Source organism: Habropoda laboriosa, unplaced genomic scaffold (assembly GCF_001263275.1).
Source record: "Habropoda laboriosa isolate 0110345459 unplaced genomic scaffold, ASM126327v1 scaffold45, whole genome shotgun sequence".
Classification (NCBI taxonomy): Eukaryota; Metazoa; Arthropoda; class Insecta; order Hymenoptera; family Apidae; genus Habropoda; species Habropoda laboriosa.
In genome coordinates, this window is record NW_017100168.1 from 515,916 (window position 1) to 534,715 (window position 18,800).

An 18,800-nucleotide genomic window follows, 5' to 3' on the forward strand; every position below is an offset into this window, starting at 1 on the left:
GTTCCTGAAATCCCGTTATTTCTCTCGCGACACGTCGTCGAGCGTAAAGATAGTAGAAAATAATAGAAAAGAAACAAAAAAAAAATATATATATGTGAAAATAATTAAACAACATTTCTGTTGTAAGATGGTACGATGTCGTTGGTTATAATCCTTTAACCGTGTCCCTGACTTATATTTGTCCTCGTTAATTGATCTCAGAAGGACGGACGAGACCTTGTCGAGTAGGAAATTCTCCCGTCGTTGAGCGGAGCTGAGATCGGGCTGGATTTTAAAGCAGGCATAATGTAATCAAACGAAACTCGACACACCAAAAATGAGGGTAATAAAAAGTAGTGGAAAAAAAAAATACAGGTACATGGTAGGAAACAAAAAAACCGGGGCAGTTAAGAGGCAAACGATCATCATCATCATCATCATCATTATCATCATCATCACGGATGCAGTGAGATGTTGTTAGTCGAGGTTGATTTAAAAATGGAAAAGTTCAATGGAAATCTCAATTCAAATTTTCACAGAGAAAACGAAAAGTAAAACACGGAGATGTATTAGGGATGTAAGGGAAGAAAGATGGGAAATTGCAAAGAAAATGTGCGAGTGCGCGCGGAACGAGCCTCAAGGTGATCCACAACGAGCGGTAATTCGAAGGCGCGCGATCGCGATCACGAAACGGCGCACGAAATCTTGGATGATCGCGTCTGTTCGTTTCTACGCTTGAATTGTATTCGTTTAAACTTCGTTTTAGTAGCTATATTTCTTCTATTTTGTGGTTTTTTTGGGGGGGTTTTAGGGAAGATTGAGATGTAATTGTGATTTCTTTATGGCGGAATTCTGATGTTTCGATTACCTAAACTAAAATTTAAAAAAAGAGAACGTTACTTTTTGCAGCATTTACAAGCATTTTTTAATATCTTCTTTTTGAACGAATAATCATGAAAATTAATTCGACCCCTTCTTTCACAAACTTCAATGTTTATTTTGCAAAAAAAGCTGAAAATAATGGAGATTATTTTGAACGACTCTTTTGCATTTGTCAGATAGCTGATGAATTCCCTTTCCGAGAAAATATGGCGGCGCTCAGTCGACGAGACTTCCTTGAACAAAGGCACCGAATTAATTTTCTCCGCCTAATATATGAATAGGCGATTGAATAAAATCGATTATACCGAGATCGATCGGTGAAAAACAGAAACAATCGAAACGCATAACCCGCGCTCATAACCGGAAGAAACGAGGTCAGACGAAGGCGGCACGTGAAATATTTCTTCCATTCGACCCTCACACGTGTCCTTTCAGACATATGCATCTCTTACATACGTTATTGCTCCGCGAGAGTCCATCCTTGAAATGGGATCCTTTTGAATCGCGAGCGCCAAGGGATTTGCTCGCGATCGATGATCGATTATACGCGGCGCGCGCCACAATGGCGGCGCGCGAAATGTTTCCGCGTGAAACTATCGAAAGTTCGACGATAAAAATGAAACGAAGATAAGTGGAGAAGAAGAAGAAGATGAAAGGAGAAAGAGAGGCAACAACTTCCGACAATTAGTCGCGCTTTTACAGAGCAGAAAATTCAGATTGATCGCTGACTCGCGTGTTTGAATTTCACGAACGCTCCCGCCAAATGGATAACGATCCAAAATGGAATCAGTTAACTGTTTCCTTCGTACGAAAGGAAGAAAGTTTTTCCTTTTCTTTCACTCTCGAGTCGCGTTCCTCTGATGAACGTGAATGCTTTCTTCTCCTCTACTTTCGGAAATTGAAAGAAAATTGTAAGATCGAAGAGGAAATCGTTGATGTAATATCGTTCGATCTCTCGAATGGAATAATTGTGCGTTACGTTGAAATTAATACGATGATAGGAAAAGTTAACGTTTGCGGATTAATTGCAATTACGTTCGCCGGAGAAGAAATTTTCCGTACGAGAGACGTAATTGAGAAGTATGTTACACGAATGTGCAGCCTCGAAAATACATTAATGTCTTTTTTATGGAGCCTATTACTTTTGCTCAATGCTGATCTGCCTACGTACGGACGAACTGCGTCACGTTACTTCATTCCTTGGAATCGTGCGCGATTTCTATGTATCTTTTTTCCTGCGCGATTTTTTACTTCGAGACTGATTGATCGTTGTCTGTAGTTGTGAATTTCTACATACGAAAATGGTTCTTACGATACTTCTATCGTTTTATTTTCAGAGAATTACAAAATGGATTACTAAAAAATTCTTACATTTGACGTTACTTTGGAAAATCTCTTTTTCTATATTTTTATTTTTACAAAATTGCACAGAAAGAATACTGAAGAATATCGTGAAAGCTAATACCAAAATTACAAGGAAGTATATAAAAGAATTATAGGAAAAAGTCTGAAATGTGACGAACACCTTTTTCTATATTTTCATTCCAACGAAATTGCACGAAATAGCAAAGAATACCGGTGGAGTTAATATTAATCAATTCACCAGATATTCTTTTAAGAAAAACATCCGCTCTCCCGTTGCATAATCTTTTTCCGTGGAGAGATCGTAAAAACCGATGAATATTCGTAGAGTGAAAAAGGAGAGAAGAAGAAGAAGGAGAAGAAAAGAGAAAAGCAACGAACTAAACAAACAACAGATATTCACCGGAGGAGAAGAAGCATCCAAGGCCACGAGAGGAACAAACTCATCATCGAGCAACGTTACGTTTTCGCTTCTCTCTTTCTCGCCGGATGCGCATAACACGTCGTTACGTGCAGTTTACCCTCGGTAACTATAGCTTCGCGCGTTCGCACCTGCTTTAACAGACGAACCTTTGCAGCGTGTAAGTAAAGTACGCGACCAGCGAAACACGCTGAAAATCGCGAGAAAATTTTACGTCACGGATCCAAACAACCAACCAACCTCCTCCGCCTCTTTCACGTTCCTTTCGGGAAGATGCCCTCGTGAAAACGACCTCGCGGATATTTTTGAGTCCGGCAAAATCGACGCGGGTTGAAATGTTTCATTCGCAGACGATCGAGAGCTCGACCAAACCTAATCGTCGATACCTTTCAGTACAGAAAAAAGGAGAGAGAGTAAGAGAGTGAGGGAGAGAAGGAGGGAGTAAACTTTCAGTGAAGAAAAACGGAGAGAAAGAGTAAGAGAGAGAGAGAGAGAGAGAGAGAGAGTGAGTGAAGGAGAGAAGGGGAGAGAAAGAGAGTAAACTTTCAGTGAAGAAAAAAGGAAAGAGAGTAAGAGAGAGAGAGAGAGAGAGAGAGAGAGTAAAAAAGAGAGTGAGTAAAAGACAGAGAGAGTAATAGAGACAGAGTGGAAGAGAGAGAGAGAGTAAAACAGAGTGGGAGAGGGAGAGTGAAGGGAAGAGATAGAGAGAGAGTAAAACAGAGTGGGAGAGGGAGAGTGAAGGGAAGAGATAGAGAGAGAGTAAAAGAGAGAGAGAGTAAAAAAGAGAGTTAGTAAAGAGTAAACGAGAGTAGGAGAGAGAGAGTGAAGGGAAGAGATAGAGAGAGAGTAAACTTTCAGTGAAGAAAAAAGGAGAGAAAGAGTAAGAGAGAGAGAGAGAGAGAGAAAGAGAGAGTGAAGGAGAGAAGGGGAGAGAGAGTAAACTTTCAGTGAAGAAAAAAGGAAAGAAAGAGAGTAAGAGAGAGAGAGAGAGAGAGAGAGAGAGAGTAAAAAAGAGAGTGAGTAGAAGACAGAGAGAGTAATAGAGAGAGAGAGTGGAAGAGAGAGAGAGAGTAAAAGAGAGTGGGAGAGAGAGAGTGAAGGGAAGAGATGGAGAGAGAGTAAAAGAGAGTGGGAGAGAAAGTGAGAGAGAGTGAAGGAGAGAAGGGGACAGAAAGAGAGTAAGAGAGAGAGAGAGAGAGAGTAAAAAAGAGAGTTAGTAAAGAGTAAAAGAGAGAGAGAGAGAGAGAGAGAGTAAAAGAGAGTGGGAGAGAGAGAGCGAAGGGAGGAGAGAGAGAGAGAGTAAACTTTCAGTGAAGAAAAAAGGAAAGAAAGAGAGTAAGAGAGAGAGAGAGAGAGTAAAAAAGAGAGTTAGTAAAGAGTAAAAGAGAGAGAGAGAGAGAGAGTAAAAGAGAGTGGGAGAGAGAGAGCGAAGGGAGGAGAGAGAGAGAGAGTAAACTTTCAGTGAAGAAAAAAGGAAAGAAAGAGAGTAAGAGAGAGAGAGAGAGTAAAAAAGAGAGTGAGTAGAAGACAGAGAGAGTAATAGAGAGAGAGTGGAAGAGAGAGAGAGAGAGTAAAAGAGAGTGGGAGAGAGAGAGTGAAGGGAAGAGATGGAGAGAGAGTAAAAGAGAGAGGGAGAGAGAGAGTAAAAGAGAGAGGGAGAGAGAGAGTAAAAGAGAGAGGGAGAGAGAGAGTAAAAGAGAGAGGGAGAGAGAGAGTAAAAGAGAGTGGGAGAGAGAGAGCGAAGGGAGGAGAGAGAGAGAGAGTAAACTTTCAGTGAAGAAAAAGGAGCGGAAGAGAGAGTAAAAGAAAATGAGAGAATAAGAGAGAGAGGGGTTATTAAAAAGGTGCAGCAAGGCCAGCTGCGTTAAGTTCGATCGGTGATAGAGAGAACACGGTCGCGCTAAGCCGTGTATCGTGTACGCTTCGCGCTATCTGTTCCGGCGAGAGCGTTAACAAACGTGAAATATGAAGCACGAGAGAGCCCGAGAAGAGGACCTCGAGTAACTTAAAGAAAGAGAGAGAGTAAGAGAGAGGCGAACTGTTCAGAAGGTATTTTTGCATGGCGAAATGTTAATCGGTCCCAAACTCTGTTCAGCTTGATCAAATATGAATAGCCATGAGAACGTATTATATTATGTGAATCAGAAAAATAATGAGAAGTATTATGTAAATATTTAGAAAACAATACTGTCTCTTATACTGTAATACGCTGTTGCATAAATTATTATAAAATCGCCGCACGTGTTCGACGAGCCAGCGAATCGAAAGGTGCACGGAAAGATAGAACAAGAACGTATCTTTCTTCCCAATGGACTTTTGCCTTTGCCATTGTTATCCCTTCTCCGGGATAACAAATTTACCGTCGTTATTTTTCTCACACGCAGCCTTCACCGAAAGTATTAGCCGCGATTATTGTTACAACTTACTGCGAAAACTATTTCGCTGAAACCTTTCTATTGTTCGTGTCAAACCAGTTCATGGGAATTTTAAAACAGGTGACAAGGTTTATCGTGCGTCACAGAACAAGTGAGTGTTTCTTGTCGGCTTGTCTTTAGTTTTCCTGTTAACTCTTTGAATGTTAGAAAGTTTCTCTTAAATAAGTCAAAAGGGAGTGAAACGAGTGACCATTGACGGAGGTTAACTTTTGTTTTTTAAAGAGGGTAAAAGTCAGGAGGAAACTGCTGTGATGGTCAAGCATTGACAAAATTAATTTAAAAAATTATACATATATAAATATAAAATTTGTGTAAAAGTGTAAATGAAGTATTTCAGATTTAAACTAAAATTTGATTTTACTCTAAGTACACTTTCCAGTACACTTACTACGCTACGACTTGCTCCATTTACAATGAAGTTGACTAATGGCAATTTGTATACCTAATAAAACTAATTCCAATTTAAACAATTTTGATAAATTTACTTTCGAATCCTAATGAAAATTTAAAAATAAAAAAACCTAAAAAACTAATAATAAAATGAATGTTTCTACATCTCAATACTTTCATTTCCTCCTAAAAACCATTTCTAAATAATTCATATCTCGCGGGGTGTTTAATACTTTCCGCCAAGGCTGTACCTAGATGTTCGCGAATTAGAATAGACGATGAAAGAGATATATACACATATGCATACACGTGCGTATATACTGGACTACCGTAAGGAATGCAGTTAATGATCTCGTTAGGAAGTTCGTTATTACGGTTGTTTTCATGGTTAGCCATAAGAAGAAGAACGTGCGCGGTTTTCGTCGAGCGTGGACGGTCGCGTATGCAGGCGAGTGGTCGAATGACAGAATATTTCCGTGGAAAACGGCTTCGCCGCGATAATGAAAGAAGGGAAACAAAAAGAAAAAGAAGAAAGAAAAGGACGAAGATAATAAGAGGGTTTATTATTGAAGTTCTCGAGCAGAGATGGCTGTGCGCGGCGGCGATTGCGGCCGAGCAGAGGAGCAGGGCATCGATTAAAGACGCAAATTACGGTGAAAGTTATGAGCGATAAAGTAATCCCTGCGATGAAATCGAACTGCACCGGTCTCGCTTGGGAAAGTTCTGCTCGTTTTTCTTCGATTCCGAAATCTCTATTTTTAAAACAAGCCGCACCTCTCCGTACGCTTACCGCATTCGGCTCCCTAAGAAGCGTTTTCAAACATTTCCTACGTTTCCATCGATATTCTCCACGATTTTCTCGAAATTACCGAATACCGCGTATAAAAAATATTCATTTTCGTCAGTAGCGATTTTAGGAATTATTTCGTATATCTTAGATGGAGGAATATTGCCAGTTTTAATTAAATATCAAAAAGGGAGGAAAGTTTATGAAATAATTAAACCAATTTGTTTGAGAAATTTTTACTCAATTTTCTAGGATAATAATTGATTACACACTTGAAAATAGTATTCATCAGGCTGACACTATACCGAATAAAAAGTAGATTGAAGTTTCGGAGGGTAAATATAATACAGCGATATTATCCTAATGCAGGAATATTGTTAATTTTAATTAGATATTAAAAAGAGGAGAATTTATGAAATAATTAAATCAATTTTTTTGACAAATTTTTGCTCAATTTTCTATGATAATAACGAATCGAAGATTTGGAAACAGCATTCATTAGGCTAATTCCATACTGAAGTACGTTGCAGTTTCGAAGAGTAAATATAACACATTGGAAAGTTCTGCTTGAGTTAACTTTCTTCTCATGACGTAGCCATCGACCTATTAGAAAACGCTAAAACGTTTGGCTCTTTTTACCAACTTCTATAGCAATATAAGTGGTGAGCATTAACACTTAGGCCGCTCACGAAATTTCTCGTTCCTTCGAAGCTCAGATGCAAAAGACCGCTCGAGACATTTCTCCTTTTTTTAAATAAATTATGTCCTTTTAAACGATTTGACAGATTTCCGAGGTAAACATCAAAAGCCTCGATTACTCCTGAAGTCTTATCTATAAAAGATTCTACCTGGTGACACAAAAACACGTGCACTCAAAGTAATTTCTTATCTCGGTACAAGAGTGAAGGTGTGAGAAATAATGTGCGGTCATTTGTGCGTTAAGTAATCGCCACGTTTCAACTTGGTTTCGTAACAAAATTGCATCTTCATAAAATTACAAAAAACTTCATTTCGTGGAACTGAAATGTGAGTGCAAAAACATTAACCCTCTGTAACCTGATTTTTCTTCGTCCGTGAGAAGAGAAATCACGGTTGATTGCTGTCTCACACTTTGATACGAGAAGCAAGAATAAATACAAAACTAAATTTTTATAAAATACGTGATAACTGTAAATTTGTAAATTGTGATCGATGGATACCTAACCTCCAAGTCACACAGCGTTTACAGTAACTTAAGAACCACGAGTGCGCGCGAATATTAGTACGAGAAATTTGACCCCTCCTCTAAATCTCCCAATTACCCCGTTCAATTACGCGCGACAGCGTGCTACATCTGTTGCGAAATATTAATACACCCAAGAACATCTAAACCTATTACACGATAACAAACAATGAATCGGAAAACAATAGAGAGCGCCCGCCATTATCGTTTCAATTTCGTGGAAAACGAGCAGAATATATTCCCATTTCAGCCCCGTACCGAAAAACAATAGCCGAACGATAATCTCGTCAAACTGCGTGGAGGAAAAAAGAAAGCAAAAGAGAAAAACAGTTCATTTCCTCTGGAAGCCGCAATATGTAGGTATATATCGAAGCGCACGTCCATTCCGATCTTGGTTGGTGATCGTGTTGAAAAAAACCGCCGCAAAAGCTCTGCGGGCAGTTTTAGTCACAATCTCTTTTTCGTCCCGGCGTCGGCGAAAAAGGATTGCGGTTACGCGGCCGGAGGGATATTTTCGCCAACCGGTAAACCACACCCAAAAACGAACATTACGCGAATCATTTTGCAATTTCGCCCCGGCATCGATTTATAAAACTCGCCTCGTACGGGCAACAACTGCGCATGCCTTCCGACCGGGATGATGCCTATATACCTGCGGGATTAGTGTGTCCGTTGCCCGTGCGTTTACGGCAGAAAACGTGGTTTCTCACGCGTCCAACTGAGAATCGTTATGGCTCCCTCGAAAATCGTCGCACAGTACACGTTTTAACACCTTATCGACACAGTTGATTTATTAATTTGTGACAATTTTTTTTTTTTATTTTGGAATTATCATCGAAGCTTATTCTTTACCACTTTCGTTATCGTATCAGCTGTGGTTAACCCTTTCGTTACGCAGCTTATTAATTTGTGCTAATTTTTCTTTTTTTATTTTGGAAATTACGAAAGCTTATTCTTTACCACTTTCGTTATCGTATCAGCTGTGGTTAACCCTTTCGTTACACAGCTTATTAGTTTGTGGTAATTCTTGCTTTTTTTGTAAATTCTTAATGGTCACTTGTTACCACCTTCAATTTTTCTTTTTTAGTAAATTCTTATCACTCACTTGTTACCATTTTGAATATCGTGTTTAACCCTTTCGTGACCAAATTATATACGCTACCGACCAAAAGTTTAGAATCACCTGCCACTTTTCATCGATATTAAATCTGCTGCTATTTTTTTATAGATTTGAAGTTTATCTCAATTTTACTTTTATCAATTGATTCAAAGTTGCTGACTTTTTTCTGCAAATTTTTGTGTAAATTGCAATGCTGAGTGATTCCAAACTTTTGGCCGGTAGTGTATGTATTTTTAATTTGGTTTACTGATCTTCGCGTTTATAATCGATACTAAATTGAGATTAGTTTTTGTTGGAGTACTCGAGTGGGATGTATACATCACACTGGTCACGAAAGGGTTGAAAGAAACACTGAGTGTTCGGTATGGGTGTCGTTTTATTCAAAGATTGATGGCCCGCGTTGCAACGATATTTTAATTGGACAGTAAATCCAATTTGACTTAAAATTAACAGTACAGCGAATAATTGAATAGGCGTGCAGAAGAAAGAAAAGGTTTCACTAAACCATATTTTCAGGTAATTGAAAAAACTGATATAGTTGTTTATTAAATTTCACTTGTTTACCAAAATTATTTAAAAATTCTCGCTTGGTAATTGTTACTATAATTTTGGATAAAACTAACTTCATAAATACAGCTGCTTACTAAATTTCCTTATCTACTCACATTATTTAAAAATCCTCGCTTGGGAATTACTTTATTTTATCTGCAAATCAGATTTAACAGAATCTTTCCCCTTTTCCTCTCGCCCGTTCAATTACACAAACCATACGCGAAATCGCGGTAAAACCGCAGAAAAGAAAATGTAGGTCAAAAATATAGAATAAAATTCCCTTCACAAAAATCTAGTCAAAAATAACGTCGTTTGTCGATAAGGTGTTAATAACAATAATAAAAGAAAAACGACATTAAACAAGGAGGAAGAAAGAAAGGGGGGAGAAGGGAAAAAAAACAAGAGATTAGAGTGAAACGAAATAAGAAGAAGAGGTAAAGATGGAATGGTCGAGAGGTGGGGCTGGTCGAAACAGCGAGAAAAAGAATACCTGAGGATAATTCAGGCGAGTCGGGAGATAGTAAGACCTGATATAAATTCAGGTTGCAGTACTCTTTATCGCAGCAGATGCTGGACCGATAGATGCCCGGCTTACTGTTGCAGGAGCGCGGTTCTTCCGGTGGGAACCATTGCTTTCGGTCGAGGCACCTTTTCACAACACCACACAATGCCACGTTTAGTTTCAACAGTTCGTTCGACGCCGATGCATTAACCCGCGAGCGCGATTTTTCACCGTTTATCCTTCAACTCAACCGACTAATCTTCCTGGGCAATTCGCACGCGATAAAATACAGCTTTTATTCGAACGTATCACGCGCCCCCCGTTCGACTGTCGATGGGTGGTCGCGGGATTCGGGTAGTTAGATCGGCATTGAAAGCAATTTCCTGCTATTTTACGTGGAGAATGAAATTGTGTGGGGATATTTTTCTTCCTTTTTTTTTCGCCGTTGGCTCAGTGTGAATAGTGAAGTGGAATGAAGTTCGTTAGGGGTTGTTTGAGGTTATATCAGCTTTTATATTTCTGAAGGTGATCCCGTAGTCGAGGTATACGAATTTATACATTTTATTTTATCTTCTTTTTGATGAAATAGTGGACCGGTGAGGAATTAATTTAGAACATTTTTTTAAGTAGGAGGTCTGCTCGGTGGTACAAGGTGAAACACAAGTTCCATATTTTAATGTAAATAATAGTGAAAGTAATAAGTTATACAGAAGTTACGAAAGATATAGTAATTTTGTATATTTTATTCTTTTTTTTATAAAAGAGTGAAGCAACGAAATATTATTTATTTAACAACGAATCAAATTCGTGGTACAGATTCTGGTCAAGACAAAAAAAATCAATTCTAAGTTAAATTTTGAATTTTACAACTGAGAGATTTATCAAATTGCAAATAATGTTTAATATAGTAATTTTCTTACTTCGCACAGTATTAAAGTAATAAACAGCTCACGTTTACGTCTGTAAAAAAAAATCACAAGTCAAGGGATTGAGAAATCTTCTCGGTAGTATAAGATGAAACGCAAATTCCGTATTTCTATTTAAATAATAATAAAAATAAATTGCACAAAGGTTATGAAAATTATAGTAAAATAAAAGTTCAAAGAAGAAATACACACAGGTGTACATTTTCTTTTCAGAAAGTGAAGCTACACTCGTGCCGATCTAACTGCAATTAAAAGTGTCGCAATAAAGAATTTAACTAAACATAAAAGCTGAAAGAGCGGCGAAATGTAATGGACGGCCGGGGGAATGAATTCGTAAGTATAACCGGTTTTAAAAAAGGAGAACCAAGTATAACGAAAATTTCATACGATTCGCGGATTAACCGCGTCACTTTGTAATCGTTCGATAGAAAGGAAATTGTCCTGTACCGCTTTTACGTCTCGACCAATCAAATAATCTTGGTCGTGCTATTTTCGATACGATCTCTCCGGGGCTGAATTATCCGAATTATCCGTCTGGGGCATTAAACATTTAGGCCCCGTCCGCACGTCTGCGACCTCAGACTGTCGCATATCGTCGTCACGGTCGATTTCGTTCGATTTCGAAACTGCGTGTCGTATCATACTCCCTTGTATACAATTTGCGTGGAAGCTCGTTAAACGAGCCATACACAGCCAGTAATGTATTCTACGTCGATGCAAATTCTATTCATTCACGATTCATTTCTGTGCATACATCTTCGTGGAACAATAACATTACACTCCAATCGTTTCTTTAATATTAAAAGGAGAATCTTCTTCTTTAGGAAATTTCTCCGTTCGTTTGAAGGGAGAATCTTTACTTTTTTTCTTTAACCCCTTAACATATGATTTCTTTTCTGACTATGCATCTAAGCGTCAGCCATTTTTTGTTTTAGTACTGCATCAGGTAACGAAAACTAATCTGTCACAGATTAATTACATTTAGCAATCCTCGGTCTTACAAATTCAAACGAAAATTAGGATTACAATGAATTTTTCTTACTAATATAACTATTTTTCTCACATCTTCGCTAGAATCTCTGCCACGTGTCTGACACGTTGTCATATGTTAAGGGGTTAATTGAGAAAATTTAAACGTTCGATGATGTTTTACGATACTTTTGAGAATCTGTAAATACAACGTGTGATATTTTTTTTTAAATTGATCTAGAAGAAGAAATATTTTATATACCACTTTTGTTAATATCCGCAATCCTTCGAAACTGATATCATTTCATCCTTTATATTACTCGAGCCATAATAAAAAGTTTTACGTCTCACAATTGGATAGACAGTTTAATCGATAATAAAGAAAGTTCTATTTCGTTTGCACAATCGAATATCAATATTTACACAATCATTTTTCTAGTTTTATTATCCGCACCGACGAGGAGACCTTTGAAATTTCCGCCCAATTATATCGGAATCTTTTTATTCGACGCGGTGAAAACGGAATCAATTGATCGCGAAATGTCTACCCAGCTGAAAGGTAAAGGGACAGAAAGTTTCGAAGCAACAATCATTACAGATGAATAACAGTTTTCTCAAATCCTTTCTCCTCGGTTTGCTGAAAAAAGATGGCTACCCCCACGCGTTAATTGAAAATGAAAAACTAATAATAATAATATTAATAATAAATAAAGAATCGTGTGGAGCAGGGATCGAGTGTGCCTTGTTGTGTTCCCACGAATTTCGTTGGTAGAGGGACGAGAAATGCGAAAACGTGGCCACATGAAGCGTTACCAACGCGACCACCGGCCAACAACAATAATTCGTTTCCGTCGAAACTCCCGAAACAGACGCTAATCATGCCTCGCAGGGCCAACTGAAAAAAGCGGTTAAACGTTCCTGGAAACTACAACGAGGGAATCGATCGGTAACAGAACGGGACTGTTGAACTTCCTTTCGCGGTGAACGCGATCGAAGCAGCTCGGGGAATCAGAATTGTCCGAATACTCGAAATATTCAGCCGTTTCGAGCGTTAAGCTGTGTTCGTAACGCTACTTTTATTCGATTAAATTCAAGACCTCGTTAGGTGTGTTCGGAAAATTTCGAATTCGAAGTTCGACATTGGAAAGTTTCAATTTGCATTTAAATTGGAGTTTGAAATTTTGATACTTGGAAATTTGAATTTTGGAGTATCTTACCTTTGAAAATTTGAATTTGGAATATCTTACATTTGAAAATTTGAATTTGGAATATCTTACATTTGGAAATACTGAAATTTGGAACATTTTAATTTTGGAATATTTTACATTTGAAAATTTGAATTTGGAATATTTTGCAATTGAAAATTTAGATTTTGGAATATCTTACATTCGAAAATTTGTATTTTGGAATATTTTACATTTGAAAATTTTAATTTTTGGAATATCTTACATTTGAAAATTTGAATTTGGAATATCTTATTTTATACTCGAAAGTTTGAATTTGAAATGTCGATATTCGAAAATTTCAGTTGAAAATTTCGTTACTTGAGACTTCGAAATTTCAAAAATCAAATTCGTCTTGTCAGAGTACTCCGAGCAATTCACAGAAATCGAATTCGTAAATTTTCCAAACGAACGACCCAGTCCAACTCTTTCGAACTGCTTGAAACTCTCTAGACATCCATTTCACAGTTACTCGTACAACCGAGCGGCCGCCGATTCAGAAAATGTTTCAGCGCCGGATGGATCTGTTACGCGGCGTGATAAAAACCGGGGCGTAATTTAAAACCGCAATTATGTAAGAACGATAATTCTTATCTGGTGTATTTTTATACGTTTTACACGGTGCGTTTCACGGTGGGCATAAACGATAAACAAGAAGAATTTTTCATCGGCGCTACACTACCCGCTGCTTGCTCGCCCTCCACTTTTACTGCCTTCTCCATGATTTATTCCTCAATAATGTCCAATTAACGCTGAAATTAAGTTGAAACATCATTTTTGCCGGATACTCGGTGCCCCGGTCTCGGGACACATTGTTCAACTGTTCCCGCGATAAAACGCCGACAGATATTGCCGCTTCTATATGTTCAGATAACGTGATTACGTCAAACAAATGTTGTTTCACTTCCGTAGATGCGTGCGGTGGAAATCAATATTTATTACCGTTCGTTCAACATCTATATTGTACATTGTTCGTTCTGTGACACACGGTGTGAATCAACGTTAACCGTGAAATTTATCATTCGACGTGGTTCAAAGTAGAAATTTACATTGTTTCAATCGAGGATCCGTTTTAACCGAATATTATCAATCACCGCGTTTCGCGAATAGTCCCCGTGATAATTCCCGATTTAATCGATTTGTAACAGTCGAAATATTTCTCCGACTGGTCGAATTAATAACGATTCTTCTCTAAATTACGTCGTTTCTGTGATAATTATTGCAAAAAGAAACCAATTTTTCTGTAATACCTATAAACGACGATCGAGAATTTTCTTCTTTTTTTTTATTTCGGTCAGTGAAGAATCACTCTGATGGTAAATACCCATGCAAAATACGTTACCTCCTAGCGTATGTGCGTACATCGTTCTCCAAGCTGGTGCTAGCAAAACAATAGCCATCGGTTTCGCACGTGTGATTGGTTTCCACGCAAATATCGCAATAACACTTCAACAGTCCTGAAACAGATAAAAAAGTAACAAATTTTACTTGTTTTTCTTTTAAGTGATAAACAGGCTAAATAGCTTAAATTATATATACAGTGGATTTCGGTTAAGCGGGACCCGCTGTTTATTTGGGACAGATACTGAAGAACGGAATATAAATACGTGTTTATGTATTTATTAATGTTATTTTATTACTTATTGTTGCATGCTTAAACCGTTTGAGTGCCAAGCGGCGCGATCGCGCTTCTTCTATCCTGTCCTAAAAGCGCCAGCGCTCTAGGCTGCACTGATGTCACTAAGACCTGATGCTCAGGAGACTGTCGGAACAAAACTAACTGTAGGAAATATTTATTACATGTAAGCTGAAAACAGCGCAATCGCGCTCTTTGGCATTTTTGGACGCGGAATATAACAAGCGCAATCGTGCCGTTTGGCAATTCTCGATCGGGAAATAAGAAAGGCTCGTGGCACTCAAACGGTTAAACACACATTTGTATTCAAGACCGAATATTACATATAGTCGGGGCCACGATGTAGCGAGGTCGTAAAATCGGTTAGGTGTCAAAGTAAACATGTTTTAGCTGCCGGGACCCCGAAATTGACAGAAATACGAGCAGATAAGTACTTGAAACCATGGTCAGGACCGTACAAAGAATTCTTGTATCCAGCGAAAGTCAAACTGATTCTAATATATTTACTGAAAACTGCATGCAGCTAGGACAAATTAGGGTTTCTCCCTCTGGGGGAAGCCGCTTTTGGAAGTACGGTTACAAGTAAAGGTCTCATTGAGGTCTTTAACATCTTCATTTACCTGCTCGTGTTATATACAGATAGAAAATGCAAAATATTGGAAATGGGTTGTGGAATGAAATAGTCTTTACACTTTGTAATATACGATTTATTTACGGTCTCAGAGGAAACGTCTTTACTCTATTGAATCTTCAATTAGTCCGGTCCCAATGTGTCCCAATTAACCGGAATCCACTGTACATGACATTCGAGTTGTACACTGATAGCTGTTTTCATCCATAGATCAAGGAATTCGTGGATAATCTAGCGTGATAAGGAGACGAGGCTCGATAACGAGAGACATTTCGTTCTTTCGTGATATTTCAAATTTCGTCAAATAGAAAAGTGATAAAGAAAAATAAGAAAATTAAGATTGCATACTTCGTGAAACTATAAAACGATGGGAAAAGAGAAAAGTGGAGATAACGAGAATTTGATGTTTCGAATGTCAAAATGTATTATTTGCGTAACTATTTAAACGAACCGGGTTAATCGTGTCCAAAGCTACGAAGCAATATCCCTCGTAATAGGTTCGGCAAGCTGGAAGAAAGAAACGTGGCTCGAGGCTCGAGTGCAACGCGATTTACTGTGACTCGTGAGAAAAATGATGGCGGCATTATTTTCTCGGGAATTTATCACGGTCTTGATGACGCACGCCATTTCGATCTTAACATATTTTTTCGTTGCAACCTGGCCAGGTGTAAGTCGCGATAGTGGCCGAGCCAAGTCCACGATCGTCGTCGATGTCATCCAACGCGGGAACTTGAACGAAAGCAATGGAAATTATTGGGATTCGTAATCTCTAATGGAATTTATTCGGATTTACGGAGGTTTGCGCTTTTTCCAATTCGTGTGGGAAACTTAAAACATGAAGAATTGTAATAAATATTTGAAAAAAATTTAATTTGACAAAAAGGTAAATGTCGGATAAAATATTAGGAGTAACTGAAACGATAAGTACTTTGGGCCAGAAAATATTTTCGACACTCTTCGAATTTTTTGGGGGAAACTTAAAGTATGATTTCGCAGAATATGAAAAATTTAATAAATATCTGTATTATTGATTCATAATCTCTAATTGGATTTATTCAAATTTGCAAAGTTTCAAATTTTTTGAATTTCTATGGAAAAATTAATATGTGATTTCGTGGGATATGAAAAAGTATAACAAACATTTGTATTGTTGATTCATAATCTCTTTCAAATTTACATTTTTCGAATTTTTATGGAAAACTGTTTTGTGGAAAACAGACGCTGTAAAAAGTTCGATTCATCCAGAATTGCCAAAAGATCCTCGTCAATCGAACGCTAGTATTTAATAAAGCACGATGAAATTCAAGGTACAGACACTTTGACCTATTTCCAAAGTTTTTGGCAACTGTTCCAGGATCCAGTTTCTCCGAATTTCTACCTTCCTTAATTCATTTGCTCCTTTCTAATTAGCTACCATTTCAAGCACCCTGAAAATTGATCACCTTGCCACCAAAAATTAGCCAATCAAATATCCCCGCTGTAAAATTGCCACTCGAAAATAATCCCAAACTGAGACACTGAAATATTACATCTGGCGAAACTTTCTTCAATTTAAACTTCCCTTAGAATTCTATCTATCGCTACCAAGAAAACTGCATCGAATATCTCGTACAATTTAATTCTCCTTTGTTCGGTCATAAACGGCCAAACAGTTTTGAAAAGACCATAGGACAATGAGTTTATGACGTGTTAGCACAACTTGAATAAATGTAACACAGGATAGGTTATTAACCAAAAATGTATTGTATTATGTGGGGAAAAAATGTATTGCTAAGGTACTCGGGTGTCCGTCTCGCTCGGCGGCTATATTAACCCTTTGTAATCGAGTAGTGACTGAGAAGCGACATTAAACAATCGTCACTTGGTAAATAATTAATCAAGTCAGAGAGCAGATCTGCGGAGAGTGAAATGGAGAATACGTTGAATATTTAAGTAAAATAGTATAGTTTATTTCTGCGTTAATTTTACGGCTATATTAACCCTTTGTAATCGAGTAGTGACTGAGAAGCGACATTAAACAATCGTCACTTGGTGAATAATTAATCAAGTCAGAGAGCAGATCTGCGGAGAGTGAAATGGAGAATACGATGAATATTTAAATAAAATAGTATAGTTTATTTCTGCGTTAATTTTAAAAAATTTCAAACATTCGATTTGCAAACTTTTCTGTTACAAAATGACCTCCGAGTGCAAAGGGTTAAGAGTGTCCCCTCCGCGTCGTATCCCGCGTTGTTCCGAAAAACCGTTGGAGCCCCCTCGTTCGACTTTCCGGGGAAAGGGCTTAGTTTATGGCGCTTTCTCTTCCTGGGTGACAAAGTCCAGGCCACCACTTCGCCGCCGAAATCTCGCATTTCTTACAGACGTGTCCAAAAATCGAAGACGAAAACTCGCACATCTGGACACCACTCGCGCTGAAACTACCTGGCGACCGGAATACCGTTACTGTATCGCAATATAACGAATAGTTTGCAATAATTTCCCTACTCCTTCGACAACACCATCACCCCCGAAAACACAAGAGACCAATCGACACACTTGAACCACCTCCCACGCAACTTAAAAACGAATCAGAAACAGACACCAAGGTTATAAAACAGCATACACAGCCACCCTTAGAGCAAATATAATTAGAGACGACAAGCAAACATACATGTAGATACACAGACAGCCACACAACACATATTTGTAATATACAAGGTTTAAAACATAAAGTGTGGTGTTTCGTTTTTCAATCAAATATACAGTCCACTAAATACAAAACTATAGTCGGACAAACCTAAAGTGAAGCCTCTGACGTCACGCAGGGCCTAAAAGTGGGAGATGTAGGGGAACTTGCGACGGCTCGCTGTTAGGAAGCCAATAGGGATAGAATGAGGCTATCGCAGTTACTCTTAGGTCTTCCCTTATAGTCAGCCAATAGGGATAGAATAAAGCTATCGCACTTACTCTTCTATGAACAATAGATGTCGATCGGGTATCGTTCGAGCAGTCGGTAAATAGATGAGCAGTCGATAATTGACCGGAATGATATTTTCAAGCGCTCGAGAAAAAATTAAGTTTACGTCGCGCAGACACCATAAACAGGCGAACAGATAGTATCATGGTAAACTTTATTTTATATCCCATGTTACCAAAATTTCTCTATTATTTCGATAAACTTATTTTACAGGTTAAAATTCAAGCAATCCAATGGTATTTCTTCAAAATTATTCTACGAGTGGGAACAGTGTCAAATTAGCAATTGAAACTTTAGCAGCGATTATTGCTATGAAATGAGCCCAAGGTCAAAATATTATCTTTAAACAAAGCCGAAATGTTCCGGTTAAAGTGACGACATGTCGTCTGATTTTGTCAAATTTTTCAAAATTTTAACATTAAATAGCGGCTGTCGGTCTGTGGTGGCACGCTATTTTTCATTGCAGCCAGAAATTTTTTAGCTCCTTAAGCAATTTTTTAACGCGCCGAAATCTACTTTTATTATTCAGGAATAGGAAAAACATATTTACATTTCAGTTTCCTAACTGTTAAAAAATACTAATACATTTCCTGAGGCTTCCTTTACAATAACAATTTATCGTGTATGAGTCGCTTAGAAATTAACGTCTGCGCTGTTAAATATGTCTTACGCGCCAACGTAGGTAAGAGAACAAGGCGACCTAATAATTTTTAGTTTTCCGTACTTTTATCAGCGTGTTACATTATCGACAGCTGATTGAAATTCGTTTGTCTAAACCATTTACCTACAACGCAACTTCCCCTCAAG

At 38.0% G+C, this 18,800-nt stretch overlaps 1 protein-coding gene across 1 annotated transcript in view; it reads right to left on the reverse strand.

Moving 5' to 3' along the window:
• The window catches only part of LOC108578664 (TGF-beta receptor type-1), a 67,897-nt gene that overhangs the window by 28,369 nt on the left and 20,728 nt on the right, over window positions 1-18,800 (reverse strand). Inside the window, exon 2 of the mRNA XM_017942039.1 lies at window positions 14,113-14,227. Within this exon, the coding sequence (XP_017797528.1) occupies window positions 14,113-14,227 (115 nt within the window). The remainder of the gene's footprint in view (window positions 1-14,112; window positions 14,228-18,800) is intronic.